Genomic DNA, 23,745 nt, shown 5'->3' with positions numbered 1-23,745 from the left:
ATGTAGATCGTAGCCAAATAGCGCAATTGCTGGCACTCGAATCCTACCAATCTTGAACGAATTATTTATTATTCATAGAAATATAGCTGTATATTTATATTATTTTCTCAGAAGTCGTTAGAACCTCATGCTACAAGTGCTTATATTAGGCTCCCTGGTCCATATTGTTTCCCATTGCTTTGAAAATATTTGGGCTGACCCAGATACAGGCCCAGAAAAATGAGGAAGACTGGGCTTAGGTCGGGACTCCTAAATTATACCAATAGCAGGGGGATCAAAGAAGTATGGGATGCGGGTCTCCATCTCTGTATTATACTTTCAATCACAAATGCCACCGTCAGTACTTCACATGCTCCCTCTCTTTCTGCTTCACCTTTCTTCCTTTTCCCCCCTCTAACCCTTTGCAATCTCGCTCCTTTTTTCTTTATCTCCCTGCCTGCAATAATATTAATAAGTGAGATAGCAAATTTTTTCCCTTACTTTCCTCAGGAGAATGCTTGGCATCCTATATTAATAAATAAAACATTTCTTTCCTTAAAACATTTTTTAAAAAAGCAAAAATCTTCCTTAATTAATAATCCATTAACTTTATCATTTTTTATTAACATGGCGTGTGCTTTGATACTAATGCTTTCTTAAATTATTTTCTATTAACGTAACATATTCTTTTTTTTAAGAGCATTGGACCAGTGTTTTTAAAACCAAACTGGCTAGTCGGATCGGTCTGATTCATAAGAAAAAGTCATTTTAGGGTTTGAGCTGGGTTGAGCCGTTTCGAACCAGCGGCCGGACAAGTAACAGGATCCGGTTTTCAAAAACTGGACTGTTAATTTTTTTTTATTTTTATCAAATTTTGTTAAAAAAATTGACTAATTTTTTTAATCATTTAATATTATATTGCATCATGTGGCTAGTTAAGTCATGATAAACTTAAAATATTTAATTTTTTTAAATTAAATAGCAATTTCATATATGTTTCTTATATTTAAATTATTATATACATATATAATTTTTTTAATTTAATTATTACATCACCGGTTGAACCTTTGGTCTAATCCGGTTGAACTATGCGAACCGTGAACCGCTGAATTTTTCGGTTCAATGTCCGGTCTGATTCTAAAAACATTGCATTAAATATCTTGAATTCTTTTCACTTCAAGAAACATTGGGTACCTTCTTTTCTTAGGCCATTTTTCCGTTAACACAAGAAAATTTTTGTTCATTTAAAAAATAATTAAAAAAAATATCTCACTATAGGATGCCCGGAAAAGTGCACCCTAATTCATAATAATTTGATGTATTTTAAAAAGTCTTTGTTATTCCATTCATAACGTCTAAACTCTTCAGCACAAACTGGCCATGCATACGCCCCTTGCATTTTGTCATTCGAATCACGTTATCTGTAAAAACACCGGTGTTTATTATTATTGGATTTAGGGTGTCTGCATGTATATTTCGATTTTTTTTTTTTAGATTACAAGATTCATTGCTCCCCACGGATAAATAAAAGCAAAAAAAAATATCAATAAAGACATCTTAATCAGCCTTATTTTAAATTAAAGCCTCTAAATTTTTAAAATATCACTACAGTTTAAAAGTTTTGATTTAATATTAAATTTTTGAGAGAAATTATAAAATTATTTTTTATTTAAATTAATATCAAAACTGTCATACTTTACTTATTCATTTACTTATAAAATATTATTAATTATCAACTTGTTCATTTCAAGTGAAATTTGACAATAAATAAGTGAAATAAAGCAATGAACAACATTTCATAAGTTAATCCACGACGTATAATATAGAAACAAATAAGTCACATTAAGATGATTTAAACACAGAAAATAAAATCAAGTAAAAGTACTTAGGCCAATAAACAAGTGAAGTGAGACAATGAAAATAGTTTATAAATAAATGAATAATATATAATATAGAAATTAATAAGTTGTCTTAAGATAATTTAACCACATAGAATGCAATCAAGTAAAATAAGACAATTAATAATATTACGTGAGTGAATGAACAAATAAAAAAGGACAATTAACAAGTAAAATAAAAAAATTTTAATATTAATTTAAATTAAAGGTAATTTTGTTATTTTTCTCAGACATTTAATATCAAATCAAGATTCTTAAATTATAGTGATATTTTAAAAATTTAAGAGTTTTAATTTAAAATAAGTTTGATTAAATGGTTTTCATTGATATTCTTCCAATAAATGCAGTATAAGGACAACTGCAGCAAAAATAAAATTTCTCACAAAACAATTTCTTGGCAAATTCAAAGTCGATGGTCTGGATGGAACCCGATTCATTACAGGCCTTTTGAGCCGCAGCATCTCCGTCATACTCGGCACGTGGCAGATTCGTTCTTTATTGATGTACATGTAGCCCCAGTGCTCTGCAATCACTGCATCCGTTCCCATTCCTAATTGAAAACCTGGCCAACTTTTCTTGGGGTGTACACGAGATTTAAAATAATACTCCCGTCTTTATATATAAAATATTTTTTAAAAATTTATTTTATTATTAAATATAAAAAATAATAATAAATTTTTTAAATAATTAAATAATTTTATCCTTACCTTAAAAAATAAAAAAAATTAATAATTATATATTTTCTCTACCACTATCACAATATTAATTACGATATTATTATAGATAAATTAAAATTAAAAAATCATTGTGTTTTTATGTGAATTTAATTAAATAATAAATATTTATTGATATATATGATTTGATTAAAAATATCTATATAGTGATGGAGAGGATATAAAGATGATTAATTATATGTCCATGACATTTAGTTTAATTTACTGCCCCCCCTTTCTAAGTACGCCTCTGAATTTGAGCTTTTGTCGTTGATAAATTGCCATTGTCATCAAGATTATATGACGTAATTCGATCAAGATTATCCAAAAAAGGTATAAATCTAGTTAACAATATGATATCGATACGATCTTCGATTCTCAGCGCGGATCACAAGCAGTCCGTCCGAGATAGTGATTATCCAAAACAACAGGAAGTAACTAGCGCACACGCTTGATCAGAAGTAGATACCTATCTCGATTCTATAAGCCATACTGGGATAGAGCTGCCGCGGCCAAACCAATCTAATAAGATATAGCTAGCTCTCTAAATATTATATCGAATCGTGGTCTACATTTTGACACGCCAGTCACTGGCTCACCTTCTCGTTATTAATTGTCCAATCCTCCTTAATTGAAGCAAGTAATGTGATTTAGTGACATGCAAGGTAGCCATAATACTGTAATATGTCTCGCTGGCCGTAATCTGTTGCTACTAGAAAGAAAGACCATCCTAAGATGACTGTATTCAAATCGAGGACTACTAGCCTTCGCGGGAGTGTTGTCGCGAGAATTAATTTAAGTAATCACTTTAATATGCGTTGCCTGGGGGAATTGATGCAGAAACGAAACCAACAGTCGTAACTTAAGAAACGGGGTAATGATTCCAAGTTCCGAAACCACTGTGCACCTGCGCTGCTCTGTTTCTTCGCTGCACAGCAATCCCCTTGCCTTCTCTCTCCATAAATATTCCACATTTGCAACTCCCACCGCCCTATTCCACCATTTACACGCCTGACATTTTCACACCTTCACTCGCCGCCAGAAGCTGCTCCGTCAAAAAATCATCAACACTGAACGAGGCACCTTCAGTGGTCTCCATCTTTTTAACCCTCCAATGGACGCCCTTTCTTCCTCGCCTCAGCATGCGCTTCACCCTCCCCGAGAAACCACGCCCACCGATACCGCCACCGTTGACACCGCCACTCCCTGCCAAACGTCTCCTCATAACACCAAAACCGACTCTGCTCGCAAATGCAAAGGCAAAGGTGGTCCCGACAACAACAAATTTAGGTACCGAGGCGTCAGGCAACGGAGCTGGGGCAAATGGGTCGCTGAGATCCGAGAGCCTCGCAAGCGGACCCGGAAGTGGCTCGGCACCTTCGCCACCGCCGAGGAGGCCGCTCGAGCCTACGACCGCGCCGCTATTATCCTCTACGGCTCTAGGGCTCAGCTCAATTTACAACCCTCCGCCGCCTCTTCTCCCCACTCTTCCTCCTCTCGGGCCTCTTCCTCTTCTCAAACCCTCCGCCCATTGCTTCCCCGCCCCTCTGGCCTTGGCCTCGCCTTTTCTTCCGTCGCCACGTCGGGCTTCTTACCCTGCGGGGTTTACCCTAACGATGCTAATTATATCCCGCAAATGATGTGCCCGGAGAATAATCTGGTGCAACAGCATCGTCAAGTGGTGCAACTTCCACAGAAACCGTATCAGTCCCTGGAATCCGATGGAAATATTGTCGACAGCTCCAACACAGCAACCTCGTACCAGGATCAGCTACAGCAGCAGCAGCATCTGCCGAATCAACGGCAGCATCAGAATTGCATGCACGATGATATTAGTTCTCTGGTGAGTTCGGTCGGGTCAAGTTTGTGTGCTTCGCAGGCACAGACTGTCGTTTCACCTGCGGATCCGTGGCCATTGACGAATGAGGAAGAGTACCCACCAAGTCTATGGGACTACTATAATGATCCCTTCCTCTTTGATTTCTAATTGATCTGATATATAGCTAATGAAGGGAGAAGTACTTATCATATATATGATATCTATCTATATGCATTAAAGATGAATAACTTGAGTGGAAGTTAACATTATTCCAGAGTGAATAATAATGTTTCATGCGGCGGCGGCCGAGTCCATCTGAAGAAGTCGCGACCAAGTTATGGTTTGATGAAGGTGCTTGTCATGTAAATCAGAAGCAACCAAGGAGGTGCTGTAAAGCCAACTATCCAGATCGTCCAACTTAATTTTCGCTAAAAAATATTTGCAGGTTTTCTTAAAAGAAAAGGGCCTACTCGAGGTCAAGGTATGTTATTTATAGGGTTGCTTATATTAGTGAGGAGTTTTTATAGAATCAATTAACGATTCCAGGATCATCATTCGATCAAGGATTCGCATATCCCGCCTTACTGATTTTATTTGGGGTTATATATGAGCAGTCCCCCCCTCCCTTCTCTCGGTGGTGAATGGGGGATTCATGTATGTTTTCTTAGAGCTGTATTTAAAGATTTTATGAGGTTTATTTCAATCTTGAAGAGACGAGGGATGAATAATGTTTAAAAGCGAAAGAGAAGTGTGCTCTAAACTCTGAAGGGTTCCTATATTCGTATGCTCCAAGTTAAATTGGAGAAATTGAGGCCACATGGGACATCACCCTCGCTTGCCATTATAATCTTCAATGTGAAGTTCATCCAAATTTCAGCAGGAGCTTTCCATTTTATAGTTATTTGGTGACAATTCGTGTTATTGTACGTTAAATTAGTTGAGACCCTTACTCAGTCAAAATGGGATAGTTTTTTTATCGTAATTTTTGAGTTTCGTTCGACTCAATTTTGGTCTTTGTTTCATATATAATTGATGAAAGAATAATGAAGTTAATATAATATATTTCGCGAAGATTTATGTGATGTGATTACGCATGGAAGACTGGACAGAGGGACTGGTGCTGAAAATTTTGGTAGAGAAAAGCTAGATTTTGTTCACTATTGATTATGGCTACTAGGTAATGCGATGGCGATCAATATATACATACAGAACTGATTGATTATGCGTTCAAAATGAACACATGTATGTTTTTCATGCATGTTTAAAACAAATTATGCTTTGAACCCCAAAAACTTCAAAACTTACAACGAGAAGGCTAATCATAATGCATTGTTTGACATTATTGAATCGTTCGAATTTTGGAGAAAACATTATTGTTTGACAAAATGAATTTTGTCTAGCTGTATTTACAGTTATACAAGAAAGAAGTTGGATAATTTTGTTTCCTTACTGGAGACGGGATAGCACTATGCGTTATTTTCTTTTCCTGATAGGCTAGTATTGGTGGTATCATTATTTTAAGGGAAAGTATCATTTAACCACTACATATCAAGAGTATTTAATACCAAAAGATCTTAAAACATCACTGTAAGACCATAAAACTGTTTTGAAAATAATTTTAAATGAGAAAAGACTAAAATACTTTTAATTGTCTTTCTATTTTTAATTGACAATTTCAAAAATTTAAAAGAATTTGATTGTGGGAATAGATAATTACAAATCATGTTTCAATAAATAACCATTCATTAATTAATAAGTTCAAGAATATGAAAGAACTTGACTGTAAAAATGGATAAGTAGTGTAGATTATATTTTAACAAATAGTCATTCATTGATTAATAAGTACTCATTTATATTTAACAAGAAACTATTCTTTAATTGACAAATTTAAAAAAAATTAGAGGCATTATAGTCTTTCTTCATCTAAAATTATTTTCAAATTAGTCTACTAATCCTGCAATAATGTTTGAAAATATTTTAATCCTTATTTAATATCAAATTGCCTCAATAATCCTCGTCCCTTATTTTAAATAAATAGTTTCACTGATATACATTCTTCTAGTCATTGAAGAGTGGCTTGTAAGTGAAGAACAATACAATGGAGGTATGACTATCATCACAAAATAAAGATGGATCATATCGGATTACATCAAATGACCGGGACCTTGAATTTTGAATGAAGCGTGGATGTGTCAATTTTTCGGGGACAACGAATGTTATACAATTTTTTTACAAGGGCGCATTTTCTTACGGGGGATTAATGCGGTGAGAAGGGAGGCGACTTCAATCCTGCGTGGCATGCATGTCTATAATTACTCTCTTCATTTAAAATTATAAAATATTTTTTAAAAAATTAAATATTAAAAAATATAAGACATTTTTAATTTTTTAAAATGTAATTATTGTCTTTTTCTCAAAATTATTTCTATTAAATAAATTACTTTATATTTATTTTAGAGCTAAAATATCTTATTAAATAAGTAAATAGGAAAATATAGAATTCATTTGAAAATAAATAATTATTTTATTAAGGATAAAATTTAATTAAAAATAATTTATATTTTTAAATGGAGAAAGTATTAACCGAGGCTTGATATTGAAAATTTTTAATTTCATTTAATAGCTTAAATCATAGATAATCTTATCCAAACCGCGACTAGTAAACAAGTAATTTCCAGCCTACGTTAGATAATTTTTTTCCAAAAAAACAAAAAAACAGATGCAGGATTTTGAATGACTTCGTAGAGATTTGAAAGTAGAATCGTACGATGAGCGTTGTCATTTGAATTTTAAGAATAGTCATCCTATATAAAAAGTGGGGAAGTATCGTGTGGATAATTGGATATTGTGGGGCGCTGCGCGTGTGGGTTAAAGTTTAATATCTCCATCTTTCAGTTACTAATTATCAAGAATTTCGTGTCGAGACTCGTGATAAAGAGATTGATTTTTATAAGTCATTTTATATAAAAAATAATTATTAATTACTTGTTTATTTATCATTTCACAGTTTTTAATGAGTAAGATAAGAAAATTATACATAAGAGAGTATATATTTATAAAAATTATATATTTAATAAGAATAAATTTAAAAAATTTAATAATATTACCTATTTGACTAACTCTTCTTGATTTGAATTGTGTTTTTTGGGCAACAAACACGGTAAGGTGGAATTTACCTTGAGATTTTTTTTTTTTTTTGCAATGCATTCAGTATTTTAAAGTATTTAATGACACAATTGTGGCCTGACTTTTTAAAACTGCACAAATGTGCCTTTGTTGTGATCAAGGCATCAGTTTAATAGTTAAATGGGGCATATTGACCTTGCATATCCTATGTGGCAACCACATCACTTGCCACTGATGTTTCCACACAATTCTTCTAGAAGAAAATGAAGAGGCTAGCCCAGTCCAACATGCATTCTCAACCTAAACAAGTAACCAAGTCTGCTGTAACAAAAGGTGTAGGTTTGCCCAATCCATTCCAGAACTCAATCAAGCATGTGTGTTCTTATTAATGAAGATACTAGCATGACTATAATGTAAGTCTTATATGACTCTAGATTTTTATGCTTTGTGGAACAAATATAAATCACCAATAGTAATCATATTGTTTTCATCACATGAGATTGAAATGAGTTCTGAAATGGTGATTAAAAAAAAAAAGACATCTGTTAAGTATATGCAACGCTATGCAAACCCTAAGACAAGAAGACCAATTCCCAATGAGATGGACATCAGATGATCTGCATGATCAGGAGCTTCACAAGCTTATACAAAGGGTTGTATGAGGATTCACTTGGCTGGAGATGGTGTCAATGTCTCCTACCCTACTGACTTGCTATTTAGAGCATAAGGACTAATATGGATGGGGGAGCTAAGTTGAACAACTAGCTCCATACTCACAAAAAGGGAGAGAAGGATTAGGGATATGGCTAGGAGGACTAGAGGAGAAAATATCTAGAAATTAGGCTCCCCTTGAAGTTTTATTTTACAAACTTGTTTATTTTGTAATGGTTTATGTAGCTACACTTTATCTATTTTTGTGTAGCCAAACATATCAATTAGGTTGTGCTTTTTGAATTTTCTGTGCAGTATTTAAGTTTATCATCTCACACTATCCACGCGTGACTTTTGTGAATGAATGGGTTAGCCTAAGTTCGATCCCATGTGTTGATTACAGCAACTGTCACATTCAATTAACGTCATTCTAGTAACTTTACAATATAATCAAAATTATGAATATTGAATTTAGGGAATTGATAACAGAGGCATTATAATTTACTAAGTTCAAGCTCCAAAAGTTTTACAACTTTATCTTAATCAAATGAAGTTGTCATAGATTACATAGCTACTATTCAACATTTTAAGGGGACAAAAAGAAAATAATAAGAACATAAGACATAACAAGAGCAACAAGCTTAATCTATTTCTTCCATTCTCCATCAACAGATGTCAATTTTGTTTGTCTTTCCTCTACTTGCATTCTCAAACGAACAGTTTTATCAGTGAATCTATCCACATAATTAGCAAAGTCATTTATCACCTCCTTTGACCTCTACTATATCTTAGAGTTATGCCAACAGAAGCACCCACAAAATCTTATAATTTGCCCACCTATACACTAAGATCAGTCAAGTATCACAAAGCTTGCTGGGTCATAATTTGGCCAGCCATAAAATCATCATCTAGGGTTCTCCTTCATCTATGATGTCCATCGACGAAACAATTCATAGTGGCAAAGCCTTCTCTCCCCTTCATATTGGGTTTCACGACCTTGGTGTAACATTATTGCCCTCCTTTTACTATCGGCAATCAACATTGTTTCATGCTCCTTATGCCTTCAACCTAACCCACCACTGTATCTGTCCTTATTGGTCAACATCTTCCTCCAGCTTCATCTCCAATTGATTTATCGAGCTTCTTAACTTTTGCCATTTTATAAAGGTATGTCTTCACAAACCAATCCAACAAGGCAATGGTCAAAAAACAAAATTAAATGCAACTGGATGATAAGGATTGTGTGAAAATATACATGGCAAGTAATGTGGCGATCACATAAGATATTCAAGGTCAAAATGCCTTATTTAACGGTCAAAATGATGCCTCAATCACAATAGGGCACATTTGTGCAATTTTCAAAATGTCAGGGTACATCTGTGCAATAAAATTTTTTAAAAAAACAGATGCCTCATCAAAAAAAAAAAACTTTAAAAATAAATTTGTACTTTAAGTTTTGTTTTTAACAACGGTTTAAGAAGTTGTAGGCTGAGACTTGGGCCTCGCGTGCGACGGTGTCAGTTCAGATGAGAGCCCACTGGCGTTCCAGGATGTCATGTTCTGCTCCAGATATTTAATTAATGGCCTTTCCACCTTTTTAACAATTTTCGTCTCCCATAATTGATTGTTTTTCTGCCCGTTGTAAGTTGAGCCACAATCACATTACGTCAAGCTGCCTTTCATGTTTCGTCTGGCTCCGCGCAAAATTGAAGTCTTGGGATAAAATATAAGGAACATTCTACTTAATTTTTATAGCAAGCTTTTTTCATTCGTATTAGATGAATCTTAAGGATTTATGCTCTTTTTCCAAGGAAAATTTGCATATAAAAATTTGTTCATAAATAAATCCCATGAATTTTACACAATATTCTTAAATTCTTCCAAACTCGTGTTTGATTGATCTTGCTTGTCAAATGTCACGTGCACCAATATGAATCCTCTCATTTTCCTTTTTCTTCTTTTGGTCTTTCTATCCCATCTTCACCTTTCAATTAAAAATGAAACCATTGAGATTTAATGTTTTATAAAATTATTATAATAAAAACAAACAAATAAATAGATAGATTTAAATTGTTAAAATATTATATGAGCAATTCACAGCTGTAAGCTAATTATAGACTGCAATCAACATAAACAAGTCTAGTTGATTAAATCTCAATTGTTGAATTTTTAATCCAATGATGAGAATAAAATACTTCCTCCATTAAAAAATGTAAACATTTTTTAAAGAGTTATATGTTAATTTTTAATCTTTTAAAATGTAATCATTATCTTTTTTTTAAATGTCCCTACTGATTATAGGTATTTAATAGGAGTAAGTATAAAAAAATAGATTAGTTTAAAAGTAGGTAATTACTTTATTGAATATAAAATTTAATTAAAAAATATTAAACGTACATAGTAAAAAAAAAATGAGAGAAAGATAATGTGATAATCTAAATCCTAAACTCATTGTCTTTGACTAATGTTGACTAACCTAGGTGGACTCGGCTTTGCTCTTCCTACCCCTTGCTCCTCTCACGTTCCTTCCATGCTCTGATGCACAGCCACAAAATGTGAATAAATATGAAAGGTCTTATATTAAATATTTTATTTTTATTTTGATTAAAATAAAAAATTATAAAAAAATTAATAAATTTGATCACCAATTTGAACAGTCTATATATTTAATATTAATAATCTAAATTTAATATTTATTTTTTATATATTTTTATAAATTGACTAATCAAGTATAGGTTATATATAAAATATCTAACTTGTAATTCTTTAAAAAGTATTTTTTATTAGATATCTGCGTTATTCAAAGTGTTGATAGTCAATTTATAAAAATTTAAAATTTTTAATATTAAATCTGAATCATTCATATTAAATCTACATTGTTTAGAATATTTTTATCCAAATTAGTGACTAGATCTATTAAATTTTTTTATCATAATTAAAAAATATTAAATCTGGATTATTTAGATTAAGGGCCATTTTTCCAGCTTATTTTATAAAAAATACTTATTTTCTTAAAAAATATATTTTTATTAGATTTTATTGCTTGTTTAAATTTTTGAAAACAATCAAAATAAAAAAAAGATTTCTAATTATTTTAATAAGCTATTTTAAGCAGATTTAAAAAATAATCTAATATAATAAATAAGAAAGAATGTTTTAAAAAGGAAGAATATGCAAAGATGTCATATAAAATTTAAAATAATATGATAAATTATTTTTATAAAACAGAAATCAAGAAAGGTAAAATTTAAAAATAACTGATCAATTATGAATTTTTTATTACATAAAATAATATTTAATATTTTTTATAAAATCTCTATAAAATAATTTTTTTATAAAATTTTTAAGTTATTTGAAAATTACTTATTTTTTAATTTAAGCGAGGAAGTCCTAAACCTGAAGGATCCAAATTTTACTGTTGTGTAGCGGAGCATGAGAGGAGCAAAGCCGAATCCAACCTTACAGACTGTTGATGGATGAAAACAACCATTAAAGAACTAATGCAAAAATTGCATGCAATTTGTAAATATATGAGGCAAATTTTTTTGTCTTTTGACAACAAGTAAAATATATACAGGAAAAATGAGTATTCTCTCTAATCCCATTCATAAATTATTTTTACTAACTTCATCAATACTAATACAATAAAAATATAAAGAATAAAATTTAATAAAATTATAAACGTAACCCTCAAAAAATAAATAAATTATATAATATTATTTTTTTATTTCTCTCACTTACTTTTTAAAAATAATTTAAATGTTTTATTTAAATAAAATATTATTATTAATTAAATAATTTACAAAGTAGATTAAAAGGCAAATGATCGGGAGTATAAACAAAAGGGCCTTTGTTCGAAGACAAAAGCCCCAGGGTTGTTCTATCAAGAAACCGAAATAACCCCAACCCCCCCCCCCCCCCCCCCCCCCAAAAAAAAAGAAAAAAGTCGAAGCTCTTGCATAAGACGGAAAAGAACACTCACAGAAAGGCAATTAGTAACCAGTTCAAAAACTGACCCATCAGAAGAATTTAGAAAGCACTGTGAGCTGACAATAGAACTGATGTAGATGGACCCAAAAAATGGGAATCAGTTCAAACAAAAGAATCCCGCAGGATTTGATATTCCCAAGCTGAAAAACCTTTAAGTATGTTGAAAGGCCATCTGCATAGACCTTAAACCAGTAATGAGGGGACGACACTAGCAACACAGGAACCAACAGCACCAAAAACGAACAACAAGCAAAAACAAGACAAAAACTCAGACTCCGAAAACTATCCAAAAGCCGCAGCACCAAAGATTGGACCTGCACGAAAGCTGCGTCCACGGAGGTTCCTCTGAGTATCATCCCTGCTTCCGAGGTTTTTGGTGGAAACCTCGAAAAATCCACTGCGTTGAGAATGCTCTGTTTCAGAGGCATAAAACAGAGCTAACTTTCGTTTGCGAGTAGATGAGGCTTTTTCAAGAAGACTTGTACTGACAAAGCCAATCTCAGGTGTGGATGGTAGAACTGATGTCGATGAGTGGACTGCATGTTGAATAAACTGTCGAAAAGTATCGCGGCATTCATACGAAGGTTGGCAATATTGATGACCAATTGCCTCCCAAGAAAGACGAAAGAAACCGTAGGTTCAAAGAATGCTGTAAAACCATCGAACCATTGAAAACGTGGTGTATAAGTAAAACCGAAAAGTGAATCAGGAGAAGGCGTGGTGAAAGGAGTAGAAGTTGAAAATGAAGTTAAACCAACGAAAGCCTCGGATAAATTTACGACTGATGTAAGGTGATGTAGTTCGATTGATACGTGGCAAGAAGAAGAAAAAGCCGTTGACACTTGTGAAGATTGTAATTGGCAATGATCCTGAAAAAACTTGGTCCTTTTAACTGGAATTAAATCTGAGTCTTTGTCCAAAAAAAAAAAAAAAATCTGTGTCGGTTAAAGTGGAATTTGATATATTCCACTTTTGACAACGAAACAACCAATAGCCTCTATACAATTTGACACCTGTCTTCCCTTGCATGGAAGAAACATTCAAATCGCCACGTTGAACCGAAAAAGGAGAGGTGGAACGCTGATGAATCGAAGGCTTATAAGGATCTGTATCTTCAAACTGACTTGAATTGGATCTCGGAATTATAGGCTTCATTAGTGATTACATAACGGGACCCATCAAACACAAAATTCACCGAACAAGATCCACTAACACGAACAAATGTAGAACCCGAAGATTCAACAGCGTTGATACAATATCGAGCAATATGACGCACTCTGAAACATCGAGAACATAGGCGGCCAACATGTTCTAACATTAATGAGGCATCCACTAAAGTACCATTCCGCAACCTTAAGTCATTAAATTGAGAAAACAGGTGCAGATTCAGACAATAAAACCTTAACACGAAGTCCAAAATGATTATAGGCACTAGAACGATCAAATTATAGGAAAACTCCAAAAAGATTGCCAAGAAACCGAGCAGTAGATTCAGTATAATAATCCAAAGGGATGCCAAAAACAGAAATCCAAACTGAAAAGGAGTTAAAAGTTACTCTGGCAATCGGCATATACATCGGATATCCAAGGACGAGCAACAAAATTAAAACCATGAAGCAACCAAACTCCTCGATCCAAAACAGCCGCTAAATCTGCTTCATGCTGAAAATAAATAACAAAGTAGTTTTTCCTTTGATGAACAACCCGAATAACCTGCCGAAGCTACCAATTGATATTGATTAAGGATTGCAACTTCGAAGCATGAAGAAAAACGATAATCAATAACCTTAAAAAAATAGTGTTTTTGACAAAATATCCTGAGACTCCCCACATGCCGGCCGATGCGTTGTTTCAAAGAAAGCACAGCAGAACCAGAATAACCAAAGAAGATAAAAGATCACCAAACTAGCAATAAAGAAAGTAAAAGGGCCGGAAGAAACACGATTATCAGCAGCAAGAGTCACCACCAAAAGACAGAGAAGTTCCTCTCCAAGATATGAGATGACCTGTAAATTTAAGGAATTGACATATGACTATTAAAATATTTGTACGGTATTTTTTAAAAAATTAAATGTTTTAAAAAATAAGATATTTTTAACATTTTAAGATGTAATTATTATCTTCTTTTTAAAAAAAAGTATTCCTATTGATAATAACTTTATATTTATTATAAGATGTTTAGTAGGGGTGAATATGAAAAATAAAGTTAATTTAAAAGTAAGTAATTACTTTATTGGGAGGTGAGATTTGATTAAAAATATCTTATATTTTTAAACGAAAGAAGTATTTTTTTTAAAAAAATATGCCTATAAATTTTAAGAAAATTGACGTGTAAATTTTACAAATTTATTTGACTTTTTAAATATGAAAATATTAACTTATAAATATATGAAATTTGTGTTATAAATTTGTGAAATTTAACTTATATTCTCTCCTTTTAAAAATATAAAATATTTTTAATTAAATTTTATCTTTATAAAAGTAACTACTTGTTTTTAAATTAATCCTATCTTTTTATATTTTTTTTATTTAATAAATTATTTTATCATAAACTGAATATATAGTGATTTATTCGCACTTTTAAAAAATAATAATTATATATTAAAAGATTAAAAAATATTTATATTTTTAAACATTTAAATCTTAAAAAATATTTTCGGAGTGAATATTAAATATTTAAATTTTAATAAAATAATCTTTTAAACTAAAAGGCTTGGCGTTTAATTTTTGGGCTACATAAAAATCCGAATAAGAACACTAATACGAAACGTGGCCATACATTTCACGCTTAGTTTCTAGTACTCAATACTCATGAGTCATACGATCAGCGGGAGTCATTGTTCATCCGAGAGTTCACATTGGATCCTCTGGAGCGGCTTGATGGCCCCAGCCAGCCATCGCCATTTCCGCCGACGTCGTACCTGTCCACCGTTATAGACTAGAACTACAATGGCAAGCCAAGATTCCCAGGGTTTTACATGGCACTACACGGAGCTGGATGACCGAAATCTCGAAATCCGAGGCCGAACATTTTTCTTCGTGGTCGGGCTGTTCTCTATTATCCTTTTCGCGACCCTTCTCTTCCTGTATGCTCGCTGGATCTGGAGGTACCGTGGCCAACATCCTACCACGTACCATTCCAACGGAGCACGCCTAACACCGCCGCCTTCTCCGCCTCAGGGCCTCGACCCGGTTTCGATCAAGAAATTGCCTATAGTTTTGCACCAAAGGGCTTCGGACGCCACCTATAAATTGGAGGGAACAGAGTGCTGTATTTGCCTGAGCACGTTCAAAGACGGAGAGAAATTGAAGGTTTTGCCCGGCTGCGACCATAGTTTCCATTGCGAGTGTGTTGATAAGTGGCTTTCCAATCACTCTAGCTGCCCTCTCTGCAGATCTTCTCTCAAGGTTCAGTCTCCCTTTCCCAAGATTTTGACTCAAGAACCAGCCAATCGAATCAATCTTCCCTGGTAGCTTTGTTTTATTTCTAGTATTAGTTGTTAACTTGGCGGCTATTTATGTATGAGCAGTGAGCATGGAACGAGTAATTGTAAATCCAAGTTTCTCTTTTATTTAGACTTGAGCTTGCGATTGCAAATGGCAAAAAGATAATAATGAAAGTGGACTTGTTGGTGAGAGTATTTAATTTGAGTCCGTTCGTTGGTTCTTAAGTTAGATAGGGTTTCGAAGACATTCTAGTTAGGGACGCCAGTTGTGGGATGAAGGTCCCGAAAAGAGTTGGTGTTTTGAGTCAGCCTGCGGGTTGGGTGCGTGCGTCCGATAGGGACATATGGTCCAGCTTTGTGTTATGTTATGCAAAACGGAAGTGGAAAAAATTGGGACCCCAATATCTGAGTAGATGATTCTGTTCTCAGGTGAGTGCTGATCTATGTATGGTTTGCACTGGCTAATGAGTTAGGAGGATGCTTTGCTTGCTGTTAAAGGTTGGGTTGTCGCGTGACATGGAAAGCTGCATGCGTCCAACCCCAACTTTTGTCTGTTAAGTTGAGTGTTGCTTTCTGGCACCCGCGGGAGTGACTGGGACTGGGTCTTGGAGGTCCATTAGACCATGACAGTCGAGTTGTGGCAGTCTAGCAGAATGGATTGATAGGATAAGAATAAGATAATGTGCTTTTGGAATTTGGAATTGGGGTGCTCTCTTGCTGCGATCAACCAATCAATGAAGATGGATGGATTAATGGCATGCTTGGCTTATCCACTCCCGCCTGTATCTTCAAGGTATGGGCTTGTGTTATGCAGCTGATTATCATGTCATGCTCATACTTCTGTGACTGTGAGCCAGCCAGCTCCATTGTTCTGCAGGCTGCAACTTATCCTCTGGTTTTGCTGTTGATTTCGGGCAGTCAGCTCTTGTAAAGAGATGAATAAAGTTATAATCAGTGTTTAATTCATCTTGTTTTATGATTTTTTACCAACGCCCTCATAGTATTTCCAATAATATTTGGATTAGCTAGAATCAGACTAGCTGATACATTATGGATAATAGAATCATGTTGGACTTGGGGCTTAGTAATACCCAAATTCTAATTTAACTTGTAACACTGAACTAGCTTTTACTACCCTGGAACCGGGAGATAAATCAATAATAATGTTGAACAATTTATATTACCACAATGATTTATAATATTGTTGAGAATAAACCCCTAAATATTAATGAGTCTGATTTTACAATTTTATTCATATTGAAAGAATGTTTTGTACAACAACTTACCACTATTTTTATTAGCATAATGCTAATTTTATCACATTAGTGTGTTACCATCAGCAAACACTCAACATCATTTTGCTTGGAAAAAAATGAAGATAAATAAGCAAATATATTATAATGAAAATGGGGAAGTAAGGTTAAAGTTCAAAACTAGAGATATAGGGGGCTTACTCATTGTCAGTTTGTAAATAGCATACAACGCTTGCACTTATTGTTGGAAAGTGAGACACAATGAAAAATTAAAATTTTTAAAATCTCTATCCAGATATGAATTAAATGAACTCGTTTACATCACAATGAATAGAATAGTTACCTTTTAATCCTTCAAACATGATACAGTTTGGATTTCAAGAGTTGATAATGTGGATCTGCTCTCTCTATCGGTATCCACACGAACAGTTCTAACTCAAACAGGGTGCTAGCGCTCCCAGCGTTTGTTCTTCCTAAACGTTAATTTTTCTTTATATAGAGTGTTTCGTGGCTCTCAAAGTATTTTTACTATCAAAACCTTTTTAACTGTTTCTTTCTTCATAAAGGACGTCCTATCTATATATAGTATATGAATCAGGGTTTTCGTCTTCCACTTAAAAATCCACAAAAATTTAATTAAATTTATCTCATAAATTTAATTCATGATATCATATTTAATTCAAATTTATCTTATAAATTTAAATTATAAAACCGATATAATATTCTCTCATACCATGTTAGTTGTTAAATTTAATTTATTATATAAAATTAAATTTAAAACTAACACAATATAATATAATATAATATAATATATATCACATATACATATTATATTTATATATATATACATGAATATACACACACACACATATTTCAAATATATATATATATATATTATATAATTTTATATATCATATACATATACATATATACCAGACACACACACACACATGAATATATATATTTGAATATATATAAAATTATATTTTAAATTTTATATTTCATATAAATATATATTTAAATATTTTTTAAATGAATATTCAAATATATATATATATATATATATAATTGATTCACTCTATATTATATTTATTGAATCTAGACATATTCTAAATTTAATGAATTTAAAAATTATAATTCGAGTTGAGCTGTTCTTATATGCGACTCTGTAGACCCATATAAAGTTGGCAGTAGGTTAATTACTCTATTAGCTCACAAGTCACAAGTGCCCTCTAACAAAATGTTGCAACTATCTAATTCACATAGGGATTGATGATTCGATGTAACTTATTATGCAATCGTATTACATTTCTTTTGTCACGCAATATTTTGGTCAAGCATGAGATATAAAATTTTCATTCTCCTTTACCTGACTATTACTTTCTTAAACTCTGAGTGGACAGACTGTAGCAATGGACAAAAAAAACCTTTTCATTATAATATGGTCATATATTTTCTCAATCTTACTCATCGATGGGCCCAATAATATCTCTCACTTAAAGTGAGGGATAAATTTTATCTTGATCACTCATATTCTTCTGTATGAATATCACTAAACTCAATCATAGCCTTTATGATTGCCCGATCAAAGGTGACTTTTGACTGGTCAAAGTTCAGTGGTCATCATGTAGAAATTCATAATAATCTCAGGTCAAAGAGTTTAGTAATATAGTTACATATGAGATAAATTTATAACTTATATCATACAACTTTTTTATAGCAGGTCGGTCCAACATCTCATACTCTTTCAGTGCCTATGACTTTGATTTGTATATCTATAATTAATCAAAATTATACTAGTCTTATTTTATATATGATCCCTCATAAATGACTAATCAGGGACATTTAAGACAATCACTGTAGTTTGTCTAAGAATATAATTATCATAATGACCATGCAATTGATATGATAATAAAAGATAGATTCATTAAATAATAATGGGTATAGTATAATGATCGATTCTATGACACAATTTTCAGCACTTATCATTATTGTCCTCGCAATACTCCTCAAGTATATACATGCACTTCACAAATCCAGTAACATCTTGGAAAAGTTGACCCAAAAAATGAAAAACACCTAGGAAAAGAAATATAAGAATTAATGGCAGAACGTAACATCACGCTCATTATAGTCTAAAATTCTAAAGGGATAGGTGGTATAAGTAATACCGATTAATTCCCTGTGCCATGCAAGGCGATTATAAATCAATTATAAAAATCAAAATAAATTGTAGGGAAAATAAAAACTAAAGACTTCAATATTAAATTAATATCAGTTAAAGATCAATTGACTTTAAAATTATAATACAGTCCTTTAATCCTTAACTAATGTTAATTTGTGAGATCAACAGATTAAATTATTCCTAAAAGTGTATGCCCCCATGTCTCTCTAAGGACCCTCAAGAGTTTAGGCATGAAATCATCTTGTTATCCAATAGTCATAAACAATATGGAAAAAGTTTAGACTGACTCTTATTTCAGTTTTCTAAGTATTGGATAAAAAACGTACCATTAATGAGTCCAAGAGACTTTGTATTAGGCTACCATCAAAATAATTTCCTTATTTTTAGCTTAAGCATATTTGAATCAATCAAATCTCTATACATAATTGAGATAAAAATAACTTTTCAATCAAAGCACGTAATAAGCATGAGAGTGAAGACATAGTTTTGAAAAGTATTTATTAGAAACTTTGGTTGGCAAAAAAATTTACCTTGGGCAACAGATCCATCATTTGATCATTCATATTTTACCCCTCCTTCAAATTCTTTTTCAGAGCTTTCTAATCCTTGGTGATGTCACATGCAGTCTTCCAAGATGTCAATTCAGGATTAATGTGAAGTGAAGAATTAAAATGTCAACTATCTAGAGTAAACATTTTTGTCTGAGAAAGAAATCAAGAATACAGCAATACTTGCTTTCTAATAAATTAGACATGTTATTTTATGCGAACGGATTGGGTTTGAAAAATGAATTTTGTCATGAATTGTGAATAATACGATTTGTTATTAGTTTTAAAATATTGATCTACTGATCCATAACAAAAATATTGATCTTCTAGTTTAGCAGACGTGTTAAACATTTTTTTAAAGAATATAAAGTTTAAAAGAATAAACTTTTTATATTTCAACATGATATTTTTTTTTATCATCGACACAGCAATGGACTGTAGCTCTTTGTATTGCTCTAAAGTGTTCCGGGCAAGAAAAAATAAAATAAAATTACACTAAAGTGCCGTTGATAAAAGGAATGAAGGACGTCTTTGGCAACTAGTTCTAATAATAGTTTTTTCGTTTTTTAGAGCGCAACAAAAAAAAAAGAAAAAGAAAAACTGTTTGGCGAGATGTTGCTGATAAAATATTTTTTAAACAATAAAATTGTGTTTTGAAGAGTTAAAAATCAGAACACCTATGACATGTTTTGAGTTTATTACTCTAGAGAATAACAAAGGAGACAGGGAACAACGGATTTCATTAATGGCACTATGGTGAATAACTCGAGCCAAAACAACCCTCCTATCTCTACGTTTCTCTCTCAACAATCCTCATTGATCGTCTTCATTTTGCCACTCATCAAATTAGTTACGAGATTCAAATAGTTGGGCCCAATCATGAGCTGCCGTCTACTATGTGCATAGGTGCCGTCTGTTCAACTCATTGCTTCCATCCGACTAGCTAAAGTAAACTTGGAAGGTAGCTTTTCTATGTTTTGACCCTTTTCTTTTCCTCTTTCTCAAATCAATACTTGTGAAAACTTTTAGAATTTGTTCTCCATAATACTTATAATTTGTTCTGTGAATTTACAACAATTTTTTTCAAATTAAATTCACTTTCTTTCACTTGTTCTTCAAACCACCTAGAATTTGTTCCCTGAATTAATCAAATAAAACTTTTTGATTCAATGCATTCCTTTGCATACCAACTAGACCATAACCGATCAATTGAGCATATAGGATGATATGTATTGAAATTAGTAGAAGTTTTGGTGTGTTTTTATGCTGGAGCCATGGCTTGAAAGTGAAGTTTTTGATGCAATACCAAACATTGGCATATTTCCTATAACTTGGAGATACTCCATATAGTATATATAAAACTTTTTTTTTTTTTTTGGCTTTGGTGTGTTTGGATGGATGCAGGACAGTGGGTGCTATGGAGTTTTCAAAGAGAAAAGGCGACACTTGAATTCAAGATGAGAGAAGGAAGCAACATTGTACAGAAAAAAGGGATGAAGAGCCTAGCAATGGCTGTACTAACAATGTTTATGAGAATTGTTTTTTTTTTTTTAAAAAAACTAAGTAACAATTACATTGGCAATCCACTACTTCACATGTAGTTGTGGGACTAGAGGTGTATTGTTCTAGGACTTTTGTGTTGCATGCGATTCAACTTTGTTACTTGAAGGGTAAGAGGAACCATTGAAATAATCCTTTTATTACTTGTAGTGTTTTAATATAAAACGTTATTTAATAATGATGACAATTAAATCATTTTAGTCATTGCATTGCTTGATATAACCCCATTTTATTAGAAAATTTTCTCAGTATTGTTTAATGACAATTGCATTTAGATGTTAAATAATTATAAAAATCAAATCAATACTTATGTAAAACAAGTTAATCAAACAATTTTTTTATCTTTTATTCTCAAAACATGTTTGAGAATAATTTATCAAATAAGTTTTTATATTTTTTTAATTATTAGATATAATTTTTCAAACAAATAATTTAAACAAGTTTTTTTTCCTGAAAACAGGTTTTACAAAATATTAATTTTCAAAACAATAAAATAAAAATTTTGAAAAAAAAATCATTAGATCACTGTATTTTTGATCAAATTGTAACTTAATTCCTAAATCTTAATTTATTGTAACTCAATTTTTATAATTTTAACTCAATTCTAATTCAGTCCTTGAATTTGTTTTTCTTATAACTCAATCCTTATAGTTTCAACCATTTAAGTAATAGTACATATATTTTAAAAAATAAAATTATAAAGATAAAAACATTTTAAAATTTCAAAATTTATAACAACTAGAAGGATTAAAAGAATTTAATAATTTAAAATATTAATAATACATTTTAAGATAATTTTAATCTTTATAATTTTATTTTTTAAGATATATGAACCAATATTTAAATGATTAAAAATATAATGACTGAGTTATAAGAGTTAAAATTTAATAATTGAGTTACAATGAATTAAAGTTTAAAAATTAAATTATAAATAAGTTAAAACTATAAAAACTAAATGATCATCCTCTTTTTCAAACAATTTTAAACAAGTCTGAAATTCTCTCCTTTTTTATTTGTATTTCTCTTCAATTTGCATCACTGCTATTGAACTAAATTTATATTGTTATGATTTAATATTTTATAAAATTATCATTAAAATATTAAATCAAAAATATATAAATAAATATATATTGTTAAAATTTTATCTGAAGAAATTATTTTATAAAATATTAAATTTGAATCTGAATTATTTAAATTTCATCCAAAAATGAAAAATCCAAATATCTCGAGATATAACTGATCTAGGGAAAATGGCCTAACTCAGAAAGAAGCCCATTTATCTCCAACCATAATAAGGGCCAGCCTGGGGCTTGTTAGGTTTTCTTCTCTATAAAAGCTATATCCCCATGCGTTGGAAACCCTAGTTCATTATCCGCAGCTTCCGTTCCCTGGGAACGATTAGCGTTTTCGAGGCGAGGGAGGGAGGGAACGTCTGTTTTTGTGCATCATGAGAGCCAAGGTTAGCCAAATAAACGCAAACTTGTTCTGGTCTCTTCTTTTCATTTCTTGTCTTGTCACTTATCGATTTTATGGTTTTGGCAGTGGAAGAAGAAGCGTATGAGGAGGCTGAAGAGGAAGCGCAGAAAGATGAGGCAGAGATCTAAGTAGTTCTCTCAAACAAATCTCGTAGTTTTGTGTTCTCCCGTTTTTTTCTTCGTTGGTTTGCTGTCAAATGGAGTAACCAGGAGAGATTAGTGCTAGAACTACTGGTGCCTCACTGGTTTCTTTTTCACTTACTTATTTGGATCTTAGTTGAATGTTGTTTTGTCTCCGAATTAAGAGGTTTTAGAATATTCGTTGTTCCGGTTCTCTATGGCGTAACTATTGCACGTTGGTAATCCACCGAGCTGTTGTTAGTTAGAACGATTGATCCGAACTTTAGGCATAGACTCTTTGCGCATCCCCAGTTATGCGACGTCAAGTGCATCGGATGAATGATGGGATAGTTTGTCCTGATACTTCTTACAGCGCTAATGTTATGGGCTAGCAGCCCACGGTGAACTGAAACGAGTAACTTCATTTGTGTATTTCATCTCTTTTTTGCGGTCTTGGAGTGTCAATTCATTGGTCAACGTAAACACTCAATCCTGGTCCGAATCTGATTGGAAGATTAAAATGCTTTAAAGTCTCGCTTGGAAGATTAACATGCTTGAGCATGATTCATTTTGATTTTTGAATTATATTTAAAGGATTCCTTATTTCGGTTGAAGAACCGACGTCACTTTATTATCATCAAACTGATAATAAATTTTCGGGTGAACTTGTTTGTGCTTTTTGTGGCTTTTTCTTGGAAAATTTTCTGAAAGTATAGCCTACAAAGGTAGCAAAAGGATCAGAGCATACCAGCTGAATCATTATCTCAAGTAGACTAACTGGGTAAGTTCTAATTGTATAATTAACGTTGGTTTAAATGCTACATCTGACTTTGTAAAACAAATGTAAGAGATCAGAGCTTTAAAGTAACTGAGATTTTGAATTGCAATTTGTTTTACCGATAAGGTCATAAGGTGGCTCACAGTAACTTGCATTCAGCACGGGAGGCAGAAATGAATACAAAGTGCAACTAGCTAAATACGC

General features: G+C 32.3%; 2 protein-coding genes and 1 long non-coding RNA gene across 3 annotated transcripts; all 3 read left to right on the top strand.

Annotated features, from left to right (window-relative positions):
• Positions 1-3,326: 3,326 nt before the first annotated feature.
• LOC129294095 (ethylene-responsive transcription factor ABI4) lies at positions 3,327-5,442 on the top strand. The gene has a single exon (XM_054932226.1). The coding sequence runs from the start codon at positions 3,705-3,707 to the stop codon at positions 4,575-4,577; it is 873 nt and encodes a 290-aa protein (XP_054788201.1). The 5' UTR covers positions 3,327-3,704; the 3' UTR covers positions 4,578-5,442.
• Positions 5,443-14,940: 9,498 nt separating this feature from the next.
• On the top strand, positions 14,941-16,608 carry LOC129294615 (RING-H2 finger protein ATL66-like). The gene has a single exon (XM_054933037.1). It carries the CDS (start codon positions 15,126-15,128, stop codon positions 15,648-15,650), a length of 525 nt encoding a protein of 174 aa, XP_054789012.1. The 5' UTR covers positions 14,941-15,125; the 3' UTR covers positions 15,651-16,608.
• Positions 16,609-22,449: 5,841 nt separating this feature from the next.
• Positions 22,450-22,977, top strand: LOC129294728 (uncharacterized). Its single transcript, XR_008589437.1, has 2 exons — positions 22,450-22,627; positions 22,711-22,977. It is a non-coding gene; the product is annotated as an uncharacterized LOC129294728 (long non-coding RNA).
• Positions 22,978-23,745: the final 768 nt, after the last annotated feature.

The sequence above is a fragment of the Prosopis cineraria genome, unplaced genomic scaffold, assembly GCF_029017545.1.
Source record: "Prosopis cineraria cultivar Desert tree isolate PC_DT_omini unplaced genomic scaffold, ASM2901754v1 PC15, whole genome shotgun sequence".
Classification (NCBI taxonomy): domain Eukaryota; kingdom Viridiplantae; phylum Streptophyta; class Magnoliopsida; order Fabales; family Fabaceae; genus Prosopis; species Prosopis cineraria.
The sequence above is the reverse complement of the archived record's forward strand: the minus strand, read 5'-3'. Positions and strand labels throughout refer to the sequence as shown.